At 38.4% G+C, this 20,940-nt stretch overlaps 2 protein-coding genes across 2 annotated transcripts; both read left to right on the top strand.

The window, feature by feature from the left end:
• The first annotated feature begins 817 nt into the window (after positions 1–817).
• LOC115024659 (synaptic vesicle membrane protein VAT-1 homolog) lies at positions 818–13,058 on the top strand. Its single transcript, XM_029456434.1, is given in 7 exon segments — positions 818–1,444; positions 7,015–7,222; positions 8,566–8,736; positions 8,874–8,963; positions 9,132–9,326; positions 9,329–9,369; positions 10,099–13,058. Coding segments are annotated over 7 exon segments (1,269 nt in total). The 5' UTR covers positions 818–1,069; the 3' UTR covers positions 10,288–13,058.
• Positions 13,059–14,697: 1,639 nt separating this feature from the next.
• On the top strand, positions 14,698–20,401 carry LOC115024187 (probable phosphatase phospho1). The gene is made up of 2 exons (XM_029455537.1): positions 14,698–14,768; positions 17,238–20,401. The coding sequence occupies exon 2, from the start codon at positions 17,274–17,276 to the stop codon at positions 18,051–18,053; it is 780 nt and encodes a 259-aa protein (XP_029311397.1). The 5' UTR covers positions 14,698–14,768; positions 17,238–17,273; the 3' UTR covers positions 18,054–20,401.
• The last annotated feature ends 539 nt before the right edge of the window (positions 20,402–20,940 follow it).

Here is a 20,940-nt window from a genome sequence, read left to right as displayed (position 1 = left end):
TCAATATTTAGGTTAACATTGGGAATGTGTGGACACAGTGCACCCACACAGAGACGAAGTGTAATTATTAAATCTTATCTTGTGTTTTCTACACTTTTTCTGTAACACATCTTCGCTAGATTGTGCTATAAATATTATTTGTTCTTCTACTTATTGTTGTTCAAAAGCAAATAACCCTAGATTTTCCTATGTCAAGGTGACCTCATGGCATTGCTAGGACTGATTTTAATAGATAGAAAATGATTGCATATGTTTTCACTATTCAAATCTTATTTGAGTCATTGTGTTTTTCTTTTAAATTGGCGAGATGTCTTGAAAAGCCCACTTCATTTTATTTTCATTGTATTCTTTTTATAGCCAACACAATCATTTTAATAAATACTATCAATATTATGCTTTTTGTGTTTTGTTACCTATGAAACAAACTATACTAATGGTTTATTCCATCCTTAAGACATATATATTTTAGCCTGGCTTTTAATCATTGATTGTCATACTATTTTTATCTCGTGTTATTTAATATAGTGAATTTTATTTTTATAAAAAAAACAAAAACGGTTTATTGTTGTCATTTTTAGTCTTGCAAATTTGTATTTATTGTTTTAATCTGGCTGTGAAGCACTTTTGGCTTCATGATTGTATCAAAGGTGCTGTATAAATAAAGTTGAGTTGAGTTTTTAGGCATATCACTAATTATAATTTCTTAAGTATCTATATAACTATACTAAAATGTTTTTGGAAAATCTAATTTCATTTGTATCACAGGAAGTGTTTTATTGTGAAAATTAAAACCGGAACTAATGTTTTACATGTGTCAATTTTGACGTTGGTCACTTGTTGAGCGCAGCGCACACACCGGAGGAAACCCCGCAGAAATAATCTCATTTTACAAAGGCTAGACTGTCTTCAGTGAGGGCCCTATTTTATGTCAGTTATCACCAGAAATATTGACATTCAACGGGACTGTTTGATTTTTCCTTGAGTGCTTATTTTCTTAAAAGAAACGCCCAGACAGGCTGCACTGTCTAGACTGAAAACATTTTAAGGGCGCGCATCACAAGTAGTTATCATGTCTGACGAAGAGGCTCCAACTCTGCAGCAACAACCTGAGCAGGAGAAGAAGCCCGACGAGCCTCCGCCGGCCGCTTCAGAAGCACCGCAGGAGTCCAGCCCTGCAGCCGAGGAGAAGACTCTCTCCATCCGGGCTCTGGTGCTGACGGGGTACGGAGGCTACGATAAAGTCAAGCTGCAGGTGAAGACGCAGAAGCAGCCGCAGCTGGAGGCAGGAGAAGTGCTGGTGCGCGTGAAGGCGTGCGGGCTGAACTTCGCCGAGCTGCTGGGCAAACAGGGGCTGTACGAGCTGCTGCCCGCCCCGCCTGTCACTCTGGGAATGGAGGGCTCCGGGGTCATTGAAGCAATCGGGGGGGATGTGAAAGACAGGAAGGTGAGTAAAGGCCTGCTGAATGCACCCACCCCCACTAAACCCCATGAACAATGTCCAGGCGTGTGCTGTGGAGCTGCTGAGGATGTCATTTTGACTCAGACACTGAGTTCACTGAGGTGTTTCTGTAAAAAGTCTAAATCTGCATCCTATTGGTTCTCTGTGGCACATGGTTTGTCACTGCAGGCCAAAAACACGTTAGTCATTTTTTCCAAACACTAAATCAGATTAGTTGTCTCTTTATTTTCCACATTTCCTTTGTGCAAATTGTAGAGAAATCGAGGAAACCTGTAAACCTTAAAGTCTATAAATGGGTTCCTCTCATTTCTCTATAGGATCTGAGGGAAATTGACCCACAAATGTCAAATTATGGCATTTTCTTTCCTTCTTAAACCTCTGACAGACTATATATAGTCTTCAAAGTACTACTGTATAGTATGTATGGCTGCATCTAACGATTATTCTTACGATCAATGAATCTGAAGGTAATTTTCTCAATGAATTGTCTAAAAATAGTGAAAAACTCCTGTCACAATTTCCTAACGCCCATGAGGATGTGGCCTAATTGTTTGTTTTGTCAAACCAACAGTCCAAACCCAAAACATTCATGATTTCAGCGATTTTCATTGAACACAGAAAAGCAGATAATCTCACAATTGAGAGGCTGGAACCAATAAACGTTTGACATTTCTGTCAATTAGCCAATTAATTGATTTATCGAAGTAGTTGCTTAAAAGAAAATCTGTCCATTTTCTCTTTAATCAATGAATAGTTTGAACTCTATATCTAACTATGCTTTCTATTTGCTCTTTTTCTATGCTTTAAAACATAGATACATGATAAATAGCCTCCATCAGTCCAATCCATTAATGTAATGTGGTCTCTTCATTTAAAAAACATGCTGGGAAGAAGCTTTCCTGCTGCTAAATGTAACATTCTGGCACATGAATAGTTCCAGTGTTTGATTTACAATGTGTCCTTGAGGTGTGTTTACATTCTTCTTCCCGGCACAAGAGTCAATTTACGTTCTGCTTGATAAGAGCTTTCCAGAGGGCGAGCTTTATGGAGTCTTAATTCATCAAGTCTGATGAAAAGGTACAGAATATTTATATGCTTTTGTTGTGCGTCCTTTTTAAATCCATCAACTGCAGACTGATGCGTTTGAAGCATACAAGCTCCTGATTAAGTTAAAGCACTTTTTCCTGAGATACTGCAGAGCTGATCTCAGAGCATCCAGAGGCCACTGGTTCTGTGTGTGTACTGCGTTTGATTTCTACAACATATGAAGGATAAAATCTTTGTGTCTCATTGTAAGCAACATGGACTTCATGTCACAGCCTTTTGCAAAAACTCAGTTTTCACTACGAGGTTCAGATTTTTTTACGTGCAGCGGCTGCGAAGAATCAAGGCAGCAGCGTTTTGAGTCTCTTATGTTCTGCATGCATGCACATATTTTAATGACTAACGGGACTTTTCAGCCGTGTCATCGATTTCACAAGAGGTGCGTTATTTGTTTCGTATATGAATCTCGGCAACAGCGAACTCCCATGCAGAACTCTGATGTTTGTTTGCTCTCATTGTCTTCTAAAAACAAACCTTTTAACACGAAGAACAAAAAAAGCTTTTTTTTTTTTGTTTACGATCTGAACAAGTTGAATCATGATCTGCGGTTCTTGCCAATGTTGTTAAGACAAGTGAAACATTCATGGAGCTTCGGGGAGTTAATCATTGTGTCTGTTGCACGATTTAAAAAAAAAAAAGATTAGAGACCCAATTCTCTTTTCCTAATCCAAACAAAAATGGCAGCCGGAAATTAAAGTCTCCTTGCTCAATTTGTCCACGTTGAACCAAAATTATGTATGTATGTATGTATGTATGTATGTATGTATGTATGTATGTATGTATGTATGTATGTATGTATGTATGTATGTATGTATGTATGTATGTATGTATGTATGTATGTATGTATGTATGTATGTATGTATGTATGTATGTATGTATGTATGTATGTATGTATGTATGTATGTATGTATGTATGTATGTATGTATGTATGTATATAGATATCTCTATCTTTTCATACAATATAACTTGTTTATATGTTGACTCTGTGCTTGTCTTTTACAAAAAGACTAAATAGATTTGTCATTTCCGGCTAACTGGAAGATCTGCTGCTTCGCTCTGTGGCTCTTTGAATGTAATATTAATACATGAGCGGCTCGGACTGTTTCTTCCATACGTGTGCCACCGAGCTCAGCTTCACTCAGTTGTCGTGACTTCTTTCAGAGAGGATGTTTCAATGCTAATTGTTGCTCTAATTTGTAACCCCGAGTGAGAACATGACCATATTAAGCGGCAACATGAGACACGGTAACCATATTTAGCTGTAGCGTGAACATGGCCTTGACTTATCTGTCGATCCTTATCGTTAAAGGAGATACTGTCAGGTCATTCCTCGGTCTTCTTTCATTCAAACGCACATTTCCGAGGTTATTAAGTTAAACATATGTGTTTTGTATTACTGAAGCTCCTCCGTGTCCCTCTGTGTCAGTATGGTATTTCCCATCCCGCCCTCCTCTCATTCCTCCCTCCATCCTTCTCTCCATTTTCAAGAGCAAGAATCCTATAGGGGGGAGTGGCAAGTTCCCAAACCCTTTTTTTTTATTTGGAAGGTAGCCACAAAACACCACATGCAGCAGTGCAGGAAATGGTGTGAATTTAAGCATCCCAGCAAAGTTAAGATTTCAAAATGTATAAGAACTGAAAGTATGACATTTTAGGTGTAAAATTGAAAAGGTTCACGTTCATCTTTAAGATTCAAGAAGGTGAGTTAGGTGTGGGACTGCAGTGGGATACATAGGCGCACAGAGCAGCAGACAATCACATTAGGGGAAGCCTAAGTGTTTATAAGAGAGAGGTTGGTGCTGTTTTAATCAGGCCGGGCTCGAGCAGCGAGGCTCGTCCAGATGAGGACAGGAGGGTGTGGCTGGTGCTTAAGACGCTCGGAAAGCAGACGGAGCAGATGTGTGATGCAGGCTCGCATTACAGCTCGTCTTTCCAGTTTCCAGATCCAGCATTATTAAAAAAGAAAACACTGTCAATGATTATGCCTCCCATAAAATGATAAATATTCTGGAAGATTGAGGCATTATTTGTGTGTTAAACTGTTTCAACCGGCCGTTTTTTATGAAAGAAAAACACCATCTGTTCTGCAAATAAACTATTTAATCAACTTAATGGTGTGTGACGAGAGTATGCGTAGCACTGTGCTCAGCTCAGTGCATTGCACATTAGCTGGTCAATTGTAAAACAAAAACCGCACCTTGTTGTTAAAGGTGCTTTGACTTGTCTGCTAAGGAGAAGTGTTTTCTTTTTAGTTTGACAGTGATAATTACATCTGTGCATAAAAGAGGCAGCAAGAAGCTACTTACACTGTTTATGTTTCCATGCATTTATAGAAACGGCAGTAAAGACGGTCACTTAGTTTTGCTGGCTTAAGATTTGTAGTAAAGGCAGGTTTCCACACAAACTTCCCTTCATGTCAGCGTTCCAGGAACTGAGCTCAGCCTTTTTTTTTTATTTAAATGGACTATCATGCGTTTTTAAGGTCACCCAGTGGGTGTTTGAAAGTGTTTCATAAGACCAGAGGTTGAGAAATGATATCAACCCCAACAAGGAGCAGCTGAGTCATGATGTTAGAGCTATTACTTATCTCACTACAACAGAAAAATGTGTTTGTGTGTTCTTATTGTGTCTGCATGTGTGTGTAATTATTTGTGTGCGTTTGTGTCATCTGTCTATTGTGATTGGTTTGTGTGCAGCAGGCAGTGGGTGTGGCTCAGCGCTCTTGAGGCTGTTTTAACAGGAAGCAGTGCGCAGCGTTCACAATCAAACTTCTTTCCTGAGCTCTTCACTTTTTGGCAAGTTTCGCAACATCAGTGATACTTTTTTAATGGCACGTCCCGGTGGAAGAAAGCAGAACACAAAGCAGGAACACAATTCCCATAAGCTTGCTTGTCTGAGCAACAGAAACAGTTTAGGTACATGCAGCTGTATTTATGTTTTATTTAAATTACGTGCTTTGAGCTGGTAGCGAGGTCTCGGGACAACATTTCTGGACTTCCGTTTTCTAAAAAAAGAACGATGTAGAGAGAAGCTTAACAGACTGAACGCATTTAGGGGTAAACTGAGCTGAGATGGAATCAGTCAATCAAAGGAAAATGCATTTGCAACTATTTTGATAAACTGTTTTAGTCATTTTTCTGATTCCAGCTTCTTAAATGTGAAGATTAGCAGTTTTTTTCCATTCATGTCAATTCATCAAATGTGTGTTCTAAAGTGTTGGTTCAATAAATCAAACAATTTGCAGATACAATTCATTTTTCTATACGCCCAAGAAGAAATTAGTCAAAGAAATATTTGTCAGATTAATGAAAATAATCAATGGTTGAAGCTATAATTTCAGTAAACACTTCAAGGAATTTGAGTTCAGTTACTTTGACAAAATATCACAAGGCGTCTCTTAAAATCCTTCCTTTGTAAGGATGGATATGTATGTTGACAGAGCACAGCAGCAGTAGTGTAATGGCTTGCGTTCAACAACAGAGATCAAACAATTTCCTGCCAGATTGACCTCAATTTGCCATTTCAAGTAACCGTAAACAAGAGCAAAGTGGTCGTGACAAGACATTCAAAGCCAGTTACTTCTCGTGTTAACACAACATCTGTCTTATCATCTTCCCTTCGTAGCCCTAAAGAGTCGGGGCTAGGGTCGCAGAATTCTGTCAAATTCAAGGGGAAATTTCCATGGAAATAAACAGAAATGTGCTATGTGGTAATTTAGCTAGCTAATAAGTTAACTAATGGGGACAGGTACTTTGTAAATGTAGGCTTTGTGCAAACTTGAAAGTTCAAATAAATGTTTCACAATAAAGAATGAATGTAAATATATGAATTAAAACTCCTTTATTAGCATGCTAAATCAAGCTACATTGCACATGGTAACAGCAAGCTAGCAAAAACTAGCAGAAGGCGAGAACAAGTTATAAACTGTGTACTTTGCTTGAGGCTGCTGTCTGCTGGTTAACTGAAAAATCGGAAAGAAATCTAAAATATGTTCACTCTGGTAATACAGTATAATCAATACTTACATGAAAGCATGTAGTCCTTTGGCTCAGATAGTGTAATAGTGAGGGCTGCACATGTGATGGGAGGACGCAGAGGGGTTGGCCAATTATTTGTACATGTGATGAAGAGTGCGCTGCACTATAATCAGCCCAGATGACATTTGATTTTTGTTTGCAATTAGATTATAGTTACATTGTCAAGGATTATGTTCTTGATTACGTCTTCACAATATGTACATTTCTTAATTATGAAAACTATATTCAGGTCTCCATGGAGTCCATGTCTCCATCCTTATTCAATGATTGATTTTGAAGTAATACGATTAGATTAAAAGAGAAAATGTTTGTTGTATTCAGTAACCGACTACATTTCATAGTAATCTGACCCCAATACATAACCCTCTGTACCTTTCTCTCCTCCATCCCTCCATCCCTCTCTCCTCCCTCAGGTGGGGGATCGAGTCATCGTGTTGATCCGCAGTGGCATGTGGCAGGAAGTGGTTGTTGTGGCCGCCTTAAACACCTTCCCCATGCCTGAGCAGATGAGCTTTGAGGAAGGTGCTGCTCTCCCCATTAACTACCTAACCGCCTACATGATGCTGTTTGAGATGGCCAACGTGAGGCCAGGCAAGAGTGTTCTCGTCCACATGGCGGCAGGTAAGAGTTCTAAAAACCTAATGCAGGGCCTGAACGCTGCATCACTTCCCACCTAGTTTAGTCCAAATAAATCAGCGGTGTCTCCAATACTGATACATATGACAAATAATGAAGTACTCTTATTTTCTTTTTCTTTAACTTCATCAGTGCCACTTGAAAATATGACACTTTAATGATGAAGAGCTACAGAACAAGTTTTTGAAAATGTTTAAATATTTCTCACATTTCTTAGACACGATTGATTTCCTCAAACTAAATCAGTGGTCTCCCCCGTGATTATATAGTGTGTGCTTGCGTGCGTGTTGTGGTCTAATAACGGTTTATTCATAAAATGGAAAACAGGATCATTATCGGGCATGGTTGCTTAGGCAACACCTGACAGTTCAACAAGCAAATATGTCTCGTTTTCTGCAGAGGTGTGTGTTTCAAATAGCTGCTAGTAGTATTCTTTGAATAAGAGCAGGATGGAAATAATTGACATCTTTAACAAATGAACTATGAACCATGTGGATGGCTGTCAGCTGACCTGTATGAATCAGCCGCACGAGGTCAGGGTGAAGGAGAGGGCAGGAAGGTTTACTGGTGAGCCTGCACACCCAGGAAGTCATCATTTTGAAAAAACAGCTCACTGTCATGTGTTCTTCTATCTTCCAAGGTTTACTGCTGCTCACCACTACATGTACCCTTTTAACCCCTTAAAATCCAGTTCCCCATATTTATTTCCTCTAAGTTTAGTTTATTTAACAACTCAAATACCCATATAAAACAATAATAAAAACATAAATAAGTCATTACTTTTGAAATAGTGTCAAACCATAGGTGTGAAAAGGTGTCTGCTGAAGCCTTAGCGTAGTACACCTTACCTTTTTTACATGAATTATTATTTTGTACAATTAAATGTGTGTACTGAAAATGAAAAGAAACAAAATATATGTATATATATATATATATTATATATATATATATATATATACACTCAAAAACACTCGTATACACACTAGCGCTCATACCTTAGTTATATTTGTTAATCATCTTATTTTTAAATATTAGTTTAAATCTATTAAGAATGTCAAAGGTTGAAAAGTCATCTTATTCTGACCGTCTTTTATTCATATTCACTAGAATTTAAAGTAACGTTCTGTGGTTTCAACAATGCTTGGCTGCACAGCATGAGCCATAAAACACATCCTTGCAAAGTATTCTGAGTGGGACTTGTAGCCAGTTTCATTGTATGAGGATGAAATCACTAATACTTTAAAAATATTTAAGATTTAATGTGAAAAGTGAAACGCCTGCAGTCCCTGTTCTCACTGCTGTTGGTGCTGCTGTCTGCACACCTACAGGAGGTGTTGGTGTCGCTGTTACCCAGCTGTGTCAGACCGTGTCAGATGTGACTGTTTTTGGCACGGCATCAGCCTCCAAACATGAGACCATTGCCCAAGGCGGGGTAACTCACCCCATCGACTACCGCACCAAAGACTATGTGGAGGAAATCCGCAAAATCAGCCCGAAGGGTGAGGAACTGCACATTGTAGTGTTAAAGCACAAAAAACACATTGTTACCTTTTCTTGCCTGGCCAGGTAAGTTCATATTTGAATGACATAAGACATAAAAATCCTCTTATCTTTGTTTTTCCTTCCGTCTCTGCAGGAGTGGACATCGTCCTCGACCCACTCGGTGGTTCAGACACCCAGAAAGGCTTTAATTTGTTGAAACCTTTGGGCATGATTATAGTCTTTGGTAAGAAAAACATGTTTTAATGCATCTGTTGAGTCTCCCTTAATGTATTTAGAGTTATAACAAAATCCAACACCCAGCTTCAGTTCTTTAACTTTCTACAAGGTCGTTATAAATGCCTCCTTTTATAATTTGTATAATTCTTTAATGCGTTCTTTTCTGATTTTCTAGGCGCGGCCAATTGTGTGACAGGCCAGAAGAAGAACCTGTTGGCCATGGCGAAGACCTGGTACAACCAGCTCTCTCTCAGCATGCTCAAACTGATGCAGACCAACAAGGGCGTCTGCGGCTTCCACCTGGGCTACATCCCTGATGAGCAGCTCGTCAGCAGGACTATGCTCAAGCTGCTGGAGCTCTACGGGCAGGGAAGATCAAGCCCCGCATTGACTCGTGCTATCACTTTGAAGAGGTGAGTTTGATCATGTTGTGACTCTAGAATGTGAAAGACGTACTACTTATTAAGGCAGGTGAAACCGTATCTACCTGTACTAGTCTTGGAAATTAAAATAAATAATTCTAGCAGCGAATAAACGTCAACATGTGAAACTAATTTACAAAAGAAGCACTTAATGTTTTCTCCGCTGAGATGATGAGATGAACGTACATCACACAGGAGGAGCGCCACTGAAGCTCCTCGTGTGTCACAACCTTCTAGTGTTTTCCTCTTTTTCATCTCATGTGTGGCAGGAGAGATAACCCCCCCCCCACCACCACCATCAGATGAGTCGGTACTTAAGGGCCGTTGCTAGGTGACGGTCTAAATTGTTGCCGTGGCATCCACTACTTACGAGGATATCTCCGTGTTTCAAGTTTCTCTGGCTGGATTTAAAGACACCCATGAGTGTGGCTTTTGTGTTTACAAGCATGAAACGGAGAATAGATGAGGCAGGAAATAATAGGGGGTGCAGATGACTAATGGCGGAGACGCATAGCATAAATAGCCATTGTGTTAATTTGTGAACACATTAAATCCAAAACAAAACACATATTTCCAACACTGTGTTAAAAAAGCAAGATGGTAAAAACAATGCATAACCTAAAATTAATCATTAAAAATGTTTTAACACAAATTAAATGAGTTCAAACTAACCCAAAAATGGGAGGAAAAAAACATATCTGCTCCTCTTTCTTCTGTCAGGTGACTGACGCCATGAAGCGCATGCACGAACGCCAAAACATCGGGAAAGTCATCCTTCTTCCTGAAGCGAAGAAGGAGGAAGAGAAGCCAAAGTCCAACCCTGAGCCGGTGGAAAACGTGGAAAAAACTGAAGCTGCCGTCGACGTGAAGAAGGAAGAGACCACAGAGGAAGTCAAAGCCGAGGATTGAGTAAGAGTGTTTATTCGAATGATATTTTCAAGCACTTCCTGAACGAGTTCCCTATTGTTCACTTGTCAAAGAGAGAAGAAGAAAAAAACAAGATGCCATGAATTCTTTGACTTTGTCATGTTCTCAAATGTGTAATAAGATTTGTCGTGCAATATGTCTATAGTGTAGTATCTATGTTGGAAAAACTTGTGTTTGAATAAAAACTAACTGTTATTTGACATGACGTGAGGAATAATGTATTCTGATTACAGATGTTTGTTAAAAATGACAAAATGATGTCCACATGACAACCACTCGGCAACAGCGGAAACAAAATATTTGTAAACAAACATGAAACTTCTAAGAAATAATCCCAAAAATGTCTCTATACATTGAGTTATGAGTAGAAAATGTCAAAAGTAAAAGTCCGCTTTGTATCAATCAGTCAAATCAGGATTCAGATTACCCATAATGCACTGCAGCCGACATTATATACTACATTGCAGCATGCGAGTGGAAACACAGCTATTTGTATATTGCTCATACAAATCTTAAATGAGGTAAAGAAGGATATAGTAACCATTTTAAATGACAACCAAACGAGTATTACTATTTAATTATACGCTTAATTGTGTAGCAAAGATCTTAATTAATTTGGGATCCAATGCAAGACACGTATTCTTAACTGTAAGAAGAAAAAGCGTCTTCTGCATACTAACCAAACTTCAAATCTGGCAACGTAATTTGAATGTAATCAGAATATATTACTGAGTTTTGGTGATTTCTTGGATCCTTTTACAGATTATTAATTTGAAGAAATTAGTAATTTTACTCAAACTTGCCAACTAAAGCCTGTCCGTATCAGTAAACACTAGTGTAAGACTTGTTGGGAATCGTTAGCGTTGATGAATGTTGTAAGACGATAGTGTTTCTTTGGAAAGTCCAGGTCAATATTGTATTGTAGTTTTAACTTGTTGTATTTTCTCACATATTTGTGTCGACTTTAAAGCCAGCTTTCGCCACTGCCGTCGAGCCAACTGAATAACAATTAGCGGGACTTCCTTGCCTCTCGTCGCCTGGGTGTTTTCTTCCAAACAATGTCCTGCTGAACTTCAGATAAAACAGTTTGGCAAGCCGTGTTGAAGAAGGGTTTTCTCACCTTGATTGATTTAGCTGATTTCTTAAATCCTGCGTTGCCCCTAAAAAAATATATATACACACACAAAAAGTTATGAAGAAAAACTGTGATGATTGTTTGCCAGTATGTCTGTGCTCTATACGTAATCATTTAGCTCCTGCAGTATAGTGATGGATTATAAAGTTTCAATTTTCTTCACAATAATCTTTTTTTTTTTTTCTTTTTCTTTGAATGGATGACTTCAACTAGTGGGCTCAGTAATTCAGATGTTTTGTCCAGCTGTGGGTGTAATTCAATGCTGTGACGCAGAAGACACTACCGAAGCACAAGAGACAGAGTTTTCCTTCCATCCACACCCGAGCGGCTGCTCACATTCTTCTCTCCACCCTCTCAGTCCTGCTTTCTGTCTCGCTCTGGCTCTCAAAACTCTCCCTCTCCTGCATATCTTGTTTTGAAGGGGGGAAAAAAGCACTTGTAACAAAGTTTCACAGATAATTCTTTATGCTATTTACATTTGTGACTTTTTTTTTTTGTATTAAGTTTGGCCAGGCTTCTGTCTCCTGAGTATGAAGTAATATCTGATGTGGATTTTCAGTGGGAACTGGCTCATAGCGAATATGTGTTCAAAAAATCCCAGTGTTTTTATCCTTTTTAAACTTTCTTTGGCGTGTTGCTCTACCCACAAGTCTGATGTTTGCCTGCACGGTAGATGGAAATGTTACAATTTAACTACTGAACCAAATAGTCGAGGAGTTTTATGAGCATGCTGAGTTGATCTGAGCAGATTGTTCTCCAGATGTTAAAGAGCAGTTTAAAACAAACCTCTGCCAAATCCTCTTTGGTCTTTTCATTTCTGAAATGCTATAAGATTTGACATGTTTAGCATAATTGCAGTGACAGCCAGGAAATGTAGCTACATAACTAACTGCATTATGCTTTTGTACATAAATGTAACCTTCAAAAGTGCCATGTTCCCATAATAATTTGACAACAATATACACAAATTGAGACAGACTCATGCAGCGAGGGACATCTAGTGGTGAAATTGTGCCTTTTTAAATAAATAATTAAAATACTTTTCACAATGTTGCCTCTGAACAAAATGCAGCCTGCCTTGTCAAATGTAAAACATCAGTATTACAATTTAGCCTCGTAGGTTCTACAAATGTTTTATAATCACATTTGTAAAACATTACTATAGCTATTCAAATTAATTTGTAAAAACTCATAATGACCCATTCAAAGATTCGAGCATGCTTTATCACTCTTTCAAACATGTACAAAAGCCACCGCATTAGATTTGCATATAATTAATATTACATCATTAATAGGATTATGATCATGCTGTGTGCTGAGCCTGTTAATCTCTCCGTGTTGTTAACCATGTTTAGCTACAAACCATTTTTAAGTCTCAATAAGTGAAACATTTGATGTGTTGCTGCATTCATGATGGTGTTCAAACAACGCTGCCTTTTTTTCCATTTTTTATACACGCTTTATGCACACTTGCCTTCTGTGTTAAATGGCGCTAACATGTATGTATTATTAAAGTGTTATTGCATAATGTTCCTCTAAACTTGCAAATTACGTAATGGTTTACGTAAAGTGTTCCTCTGTGATTGTGTATCGACCTAAATAAAACCAAGAATACAAACCACAGGTGTGATTCCAGCGTAGTTAAAGTAACATATAATGTACCTTTCGTAATGTATTTTATTAATTGTCCTACAAAAATCAGTCTCCTGGACCTAGAACCAATTTTTATTTGGTTGAGTAATATTGTTGGACATGCATGGCAACCAGCAGAGGTCATCATCTGGCCATTTTTGTAAGACGGCTTTTCTTCACCTCAAGCCTCTGAGTTCAGCTTCCTGTTCTGTCCAAGAAACTTTTTGAGGAAGTTCTCATGTCCTTCTCATGATCATGGATGACTGATGATGTGGGGTTTTGAAAGCCCTTCAAATGTGGTTTAGCTAATCCTAGCTTCACTACACAACTTCCTGTTATCAGGCTAAAATACAAACAGCTAATTAATTCGGTCAAACCATTCCAGCATGCACTGCCCATTTGAATGTCAAATGAAATGCCACATGTACTGACTCCATTGGTCTTTTAACAGTTAAGATATTTTAGTTATGTCTTTTTGCTCACAGTATCTCAAACTACAGTTGGATTGGGGTTGTTGTTTTTTTTCGTGTACAAAATGACATGTGCCATAAGATGTAAACACTGTACTTAAAGTAAAGTAGACATGTATAAAGTACAGTTTAGGCCTACATCTCAAAAGGGGCAGTGCCAAGGTCAGTGGAGATACGGGGCCCTAAAATCTTTGAATTGTCACACGTCAATCGATAAATATTGATAATATTGACAAACACACTGTCAACCGTCAGTAAACAGCTGTTGTCTCCTTTAACATACACAGCGAATAACCTCGCAGTATTTGTAATGAATCATGAAGGGTTCAAATGAGGAGAAGCTGAGGTGTTTTCATACAGTGATAACAATGTTTCTTTTCCAAGAGAGACCCGAGAACAAGAAACATTTACAGAACAGAAACAAAACTGCACAATAAACAAGAAAATAAAAAAATGTATTTAAACGTACATCAGATAATAAAAATACTTGCAGTTCATTCCATTTAAAAGGTGCACAGTATCCGTTCTGCCAACATCAGTGCATACATGAGGGATATCTAAGGTTAAGTAGTTGGATTGTGTAATTACTAGATTTAAATTACATTACAGGTAATTTAACAGACACTCTTATCCAGAGCGACTTACAGTGAACTAACTACAGGGACTGTCTCCCTGGAGTAACTCAGGGTTAAGTACCTTGCTCAGGTGCACAATGGTGGCATCCCTGGTATTGAACTCACAACCATCTGGTATTGTATTTGGACATCACCACCCTTAAATGAGAGAAGAGTTGTGAGGTAGTTCGGAAATTAATAATGTGAGATGGTTATTTCTTCTTTATTGTAAGGAGGTCCATCCAACTGTGTGAGCCAGAGAAAAATAAGCCCCACAACTACCAGCTGCAACATTAAAATAATGTACGAAATAATGCGTCACTAATTATAATTCCGTGATATAATAGCTATAAATGATTCTTTCGAAATGTACCATTCTGCATAATACACACTTTTATTTTTCAAAGAATGCTACGCTGTTGGGCTTTTAACTTGAAAGGTTACGTCGGAAGTTGTGTGTTGACGCTTGCTAACTTGACACGGTGGCCTTAAATGGGAATACCCTCTGTGCTGCTGTGGGAGTCTCCTTTAAAGAATCTTGCCGCGTCACTGGGATGCGGTCGCCGGAGCCGGGCACATAGCCGACCATCCCCGCTCACATGCCCACCGCCGGTAGGCCTGCATTTCTGTCTTATTTTGCATTTATTTGTGTTCTGTCTTTTTTTTTTTTTTATCTGTGTGTGGTTTTACTATTTGTATTTTCCTTCTAATCTTTGTCCTCGGACATCATAACACCGGCGGTTGGACTCCTCACAAATGACTTTCAGTTGTAACCTCTCCTACAGGAATAGCTGTTCCCGGGTTAAAATTAGATAGCTTAGAGTATTAATATGTCCTGTTACAAATGTAGCTGCTGTGTGAAAACAGGGCGCTTACTTGGCACAATGCGTCGCTGCAGCTCAACTGCTGGTTACAGGACATTTACATTAGCGCGCACCAAACCAGCTGATATGATGTTATTACATAGTCAGTGAGCTGACATTGACAACGCTATGCATGCATTTCATCACGTCAGGCCAAGCGTCAATGCAAACCCACATTATATTAAAATACTAATAATTAGGTTTAATTTATATTATAGAATTAATATAAAACATTAAAATAATAATAAATATAAGAGCTACATTCTTCATGTAAAAACAAGTGCTGTTTGATTGGTATACTCAAAGTCGTCAATTCAATCACTGGACGCACAAGTTTCACTATCTATAAGGTTTTGATTATTAAGGTCAATCTTAAGCTTGTCCGGGCATGTAGTGTGGTATGTACTGTAGCCTACATCTTGATATAACTGGTTTGTCAGTCCCATACAACTTCCTATTTCCAGTAGTGGAAGAAGTTCTTAGACCCTTGACAGTTTGTGAAGTAGGCCTACTCATTATGTAGTATATTATTATACCATTATGACTAGTGCTGGTTGAGGTGGAGTTCATTTGCACTACTTTATAAATAGTTAGATAGTGTAATGTATAACAATACATGTACAAGAGGATGATGTGTTTTGTATGTGAAAGCTACAACATTAAATATATATAACGTTACAGTATAACTACAGGAAATAAAGGTTTTAGCCAGACTGTGTTTCAGATATATGAGCTGTAAAACATTCCTTTGATGTCATTTTAACAATTGTCGCAGACTTACATAAAATATTCTGCAGCTTTCTTGTCCATTTGAACTAATGAGTTAGTTTTATAAAATCATTTTAAATTAAATACATGTAAATATGTGATTTAGGACTATATTATCTGGTGTTACTTTTTTAGATTTAGCTACTACATTATCTATCTGGCATAACACACCATCAAAAACGATTTTTTAAATCACATGAAACAGTAAAAAGTTAAAATTATCTTAGACTATCTTAACCCTTGCATTGAGTAGCTGGAAGGCAGTCATAATACTTTTTATGGCATGATTTTGAATACATTTTTATGTGGTAAAACAGATCTAGTCTAGTCTTAGCTCTATTTTTACCAAATGTATGTGTAGAAGCTTATTGTCTTTGTGTATCCTGATTTAATTGTCTGCCTAGCCATGTGTTGAGATCAACTATTTTACATTGATTAACAAATCTCTGAATGAAACCTTTGTTTGAAGTTCTCACACCCACAACAATTGAGTAGTGAAGCCGTCGTTGGCAATAAGAATCATGGATCTCTTGTTGTATTGTGAGGAGAGGCCCACCCTGTGATACGTCACACCTTAACTATCATGCAAACCCAACTTGTCCTCCCTTTTTGGTATTTTGTCATTACAATAGCAATCCTATGTAAATCCTATGTAAATACACTCAGAGAGATTTGTGCATCTCGGATGGACACAGAAAAGGCTACACATCTTTGTTTCCGGTAGTTTCAATGTCAGGAAATGTTGACTAGTAGAAGTATAAAGTAGCATAACATGTAAATACATCAAACGTGGTAATTAATTGTACAGTAATTAATTTCTATTTCATGCTTCAACACTGCTGGTTTATCATCACGACTGACATTTGTTCCATATATGGCAAAGGTATGCTGTGACATAACATCTCTGTCTTCACTCAAGTTACCACATGCCTGCAACAGTGAGAGCCTTGTGCTGCAAATATATCTGCTTTGTAAATATGGAAGTGGCTCTGATCCGAGATCAGGCATGTATAAATAAAGTGTTATTCCCTAATCCTAAAGGAATGAAGGAATGTCTGCAGAGCAGATGCTGTAGTAATTTTAACAAAGACAAAGTCTGATATTTCCTGAAAAAGAAGACGGGCTGCTTCGAAGTTGTTTTCTTTTGCTAAGTGTGGTGAACATCCTGTTTACGTGTTGTTTTATTTAAACTCTGCTCCATTCCTTTCCTCTTAAACATGTGTTTACCCTACAGCATATAGCCTAATTAAGAGTATTTATACATTGTGATGCTTCCTCTGTGCTGCAGTTTAATTTGTATAGTGTGATGTCATACTCTAAATTGCATCCTGCCATTACCAATTCATTTTACAGTAAGGTGTAATAAAACAGCAAAGTGCTCCTTTAAATCTGTTGTCCTTGACAAAGAAAAAAGAACTTACTGACCATTTTTTTAATCTCCTTTTCTTAGAGAGGGACCACTCACCATTTCCTCCACCCACCAAAGATGACAGCTCCACCAAACGTAACCCATGCAGCGCCACAGCAACAGCGCTTCTTGGTGTTGTTCGACTTTGATGAGACCATCATCAATGAGAGCAGCGATGATGCTGTGGTGCGTGCACTACCAGGCCAACACCTTCCTGACTGGCTGAGAAACAGCTACAGGGAGGGGCACTACAACGAGCATATGCAGAAAGTCTTGGTCTATATGGCGGAGCAGGGCGTGTCCGTGGACTCCATCCATTCAGCGGTGGAGAAGATCCCCCCCACGCCTGGCCTCCTCAACCTCTTCCAGTATCTGCACGGCCACCAGCAGGACTTTGAGCTGACGGTGGTCTCCGACGCCAACATGTACTTCATTGAGACGTGGCTTAAGTGTGCTGGTGTGCGTGACCTTTTCCGGAAGATTTTCACAAACCCGGCAAGTTTTGATGCGAATGGCTGTCTCGAGCTGCTCCCTTTCCACTCCCACTCGTGCTCCTGTTGTCCTGAAAACATGTGCAAGCAGGTGATCCTTCGGGAGTATCTGGCGGGGCGTCAAAAGGAGCGTGGTGGTGCCCCCTTCCAGAAGGTATTCTACATCGGAGATGGGGCCAATGATATCTGTCCCTCTCTGGCTCTGGGGCCCCGGGACACAGCCTTCCCCAGGAGGGACTTCCCTATGCACAGGCTGCTGCTGGAGAGGCAGCAGTCCCAGGCAACCAAGTTCAAGGCAAACATCGTTCCTTGGGTCAGCGGCGAGGACATAGTGGACTGCCTGAAGAAAATAATGGAGGAGAGATGAGATGCGTGCGTGTGGTGTGTGTATGTGTTTGCGTGTTTGAAAGTGAATGAAGGGGGCAAATATAGCGAAGGTGAACCCACCCCAGTCCTGGTGAGCAGCAGGATATGCATGATTTTACCCCAGCCACACTTGGTACAACTTGTAAAGATCTAACCAAATACTGTGTATCTATTTGAATCACCATTTTTTTTTTAGAGGAGTAGTTCGAGATTTTTGGAAATCACTTTTTTTTTTTGGAAATGTTAATTAGTGGCTTTTAGGGGATCAGAAAGGCGGATTCACCAACATGTCGAACTATTCCTTTAATGCTAGCCTGGTATAAAAGCCTTTTGCCATTGTTATTAATAGGTTTAAGTGATCAATAATAGAGATAAGCAGTCTCGATGATGCTCTAAGTTAGGGTTTCAAGTCTGATCAAAATGCTGACGATCTTAAAACCAGTTGTGTCTAGAGTGCTCCGGAGTGAGCTTAATCCAATGCAGTCAGCTCACTTATCACATCCTTCAATATGAATGTAATTTAGTTTACATTTGACTGTCTCACTGTATCTGACATTTTTTAGCCATCCTGGAGATTTTAGTGACCACGAGCAACATCTACTCCACTCTTGTGGGTCTCTAGTGTTGTCGGGCTTGTTTTTAAAACACTTAACACTGCAAGTATTCAAGGACTGCGACGATGGACACATAAGTAGGATCAGGTGTTGTAGCACTACCTGGGACAAAAGACCACACATGTCGTGTCAGGCAGGGACAAGCACGGCATACAGCAGGGATAAGGTAACAGAGACTCATGCACAGTACCTGTGCTCTATCTGCCACTCAGTACTGATACCTAATCTAGGGCTTGATTATACAATGGTATTCTACACCAGCATGAGATCCAAAGGCCAATTGCAGCCATACGCCTGCACTTTGGCCCAACATTATACCCTGTGACTCTAAAACAAGGAAAGAAAATGTGATGCAAAGTAACAACTGAAGATTTAACATTGTATGTGTGTATTTATTAGCTAGCACTCACTGTACTTGTGCCCTATTAATACTCCCAGTGAATATTAGTGTTAACAAAAGGGTTTAGGTTGAGGAGGATTTATAGCCTCGGAAAAGCCTCCTTTACGTTTGAATGTATTCCCAGTAAACTATAGTGTTCTGAGTTGGTGATAATGAACTTCTTTAGTAAATTTGCATATTTAACTCAACGTGTAACCTCATTCTGCCTCACTAAACCCATGACAGGGACTGGAAAATATATTTTAAAACATCAATACAGGGCACTTATATAGAGATGGTTTACAGGGACATTAAATATTTTGTTTATATTCAGGAAATGGTAAAATATTCTGTCTTGTTCAATTTGTTTAAGTTGTTCCATCCTATAATGGGGCATGTATACTGTGCATTTGCTGATTTTTTCAGCATGTTAAAGGTTTCCACATTAGTATACAGTACACACAAGTTTACAATCACTGACATCGGTCCTGTCTGGTAACTTTGCTAGAGGTAGTATGAATAATTGAGTATATATTTGCATTTTTTTAATCACTATCCAAAGACTGAACATCTTTTCAAGCCATTGCAGTTAACAATAGGAAGGTTTGGGTGCTGATGAAAAGCAGTCAAACAGATAAGTATATAATAAGCTTGTTAATTGATGAAATATACTTTTAGCCTTGAAAAACAACATTATGCTATATAAGTGCTGGAAATGTCCTTTTCAGTGTTTTAGTTTCTCAGGGAGTAGAGAAGAAAGTGTTAACAAGCAAACATAGCGATATATGTTTAGAAAAATATATTTATTTGCTGATCTAAGAACAGAATGGTAACTTATGCTTAAAAAATATGTTTATGAGAAGTAATCAACGCAGCTGGAGAGTGATCCTGAGATTCTTTGAGATCAAAACCGAATCCATTAATGCTTTATGATTAGGAGACTAAGTCAGCTTTACTCCTTATGATGCTAAGGTTATTAAAACTTTAACAAGGTGTATTTGAATTGACTTTTTGTGTACCTGTAAAACTTCCATGGAGTTTTGTGCAATAACTATACTGTATACTTGATATAATGTAAAATACATTTAAGGTGAAACATAAAGAATAATTTGACATTTTCAGGGATGTGATTCGACACCAGATCACCAAACTAAAGAGTTTTTTTAAATGAAACTTTAAAATGGTATTATGGCTTCACAACAACCAAATAAAAGTATGTGTAGTTAGGATTCTGCTTGACTAATATGCTACTTTTTTCTTTTTTTTGAGGTTTGTTGTATAGTGTGTTTGTGTTTTTAAGCATTTATGTGTGTAATGCATCAGTGTAACAGGAATATAAAGCCATTATCTGATTAATCTGTTTCTGTTGTGTCTTTCACAGCCGCGGCTATAAACTACTAGTGTCCTCGTGGGTCGTGTGTTTTTAGAATTGTGTTTTGTTATATCTGTTGAAATACTCTTTACATACGGACAGCAATCAATAAATGAAATGCTCTGACAAAAACAAAAAAAAACTCCGATGTCTGTGGTTATCGCAGGACTTCTGCTTGTCTGCCGACCTGTCTACCTCGTGTTTGCCTGCGCGCACTCTGCACGTGCACTCATTGCGCGTCACCGGAGTCTTCCACGAGCTGCTATCATGACAGCTGTGAGCACTAACAATAGCCATGTCTGTTTATGTTCATAATGATAATTTTCGATCACCCATTTTCACAGAAATGTCCAATTTTATTTTATAATTGCAGTTTAAAAAGGAGTATAATTTATTTCAAATAAAATAAATATAAAAAATATATTGTATAAAAATGATAACTGCCCATATATAACATTTGAATGTGTATTTATTTATTAGAATAGAAATTACATATAGTCTATATAAGTAGATTAGTCTGACA

Source organism: Cottoperca gobio, chromosome 19 (genome assembly GCF_900634415.1).
Source record: "Cottoperca gobio chromosome 19, fCotGob3.1, whole genome shotgun sequence".
NCBI lineage: Eukaryota > Metazoa > Chordata > Actinopteri > Perciformes > Bovichtidae > Cottoperca > Cottoperca gobio.
Note: the sequence above shows the minus strand (reverse complement) of the source record. Positions and strands in the feature narration are given on the sequence as shown.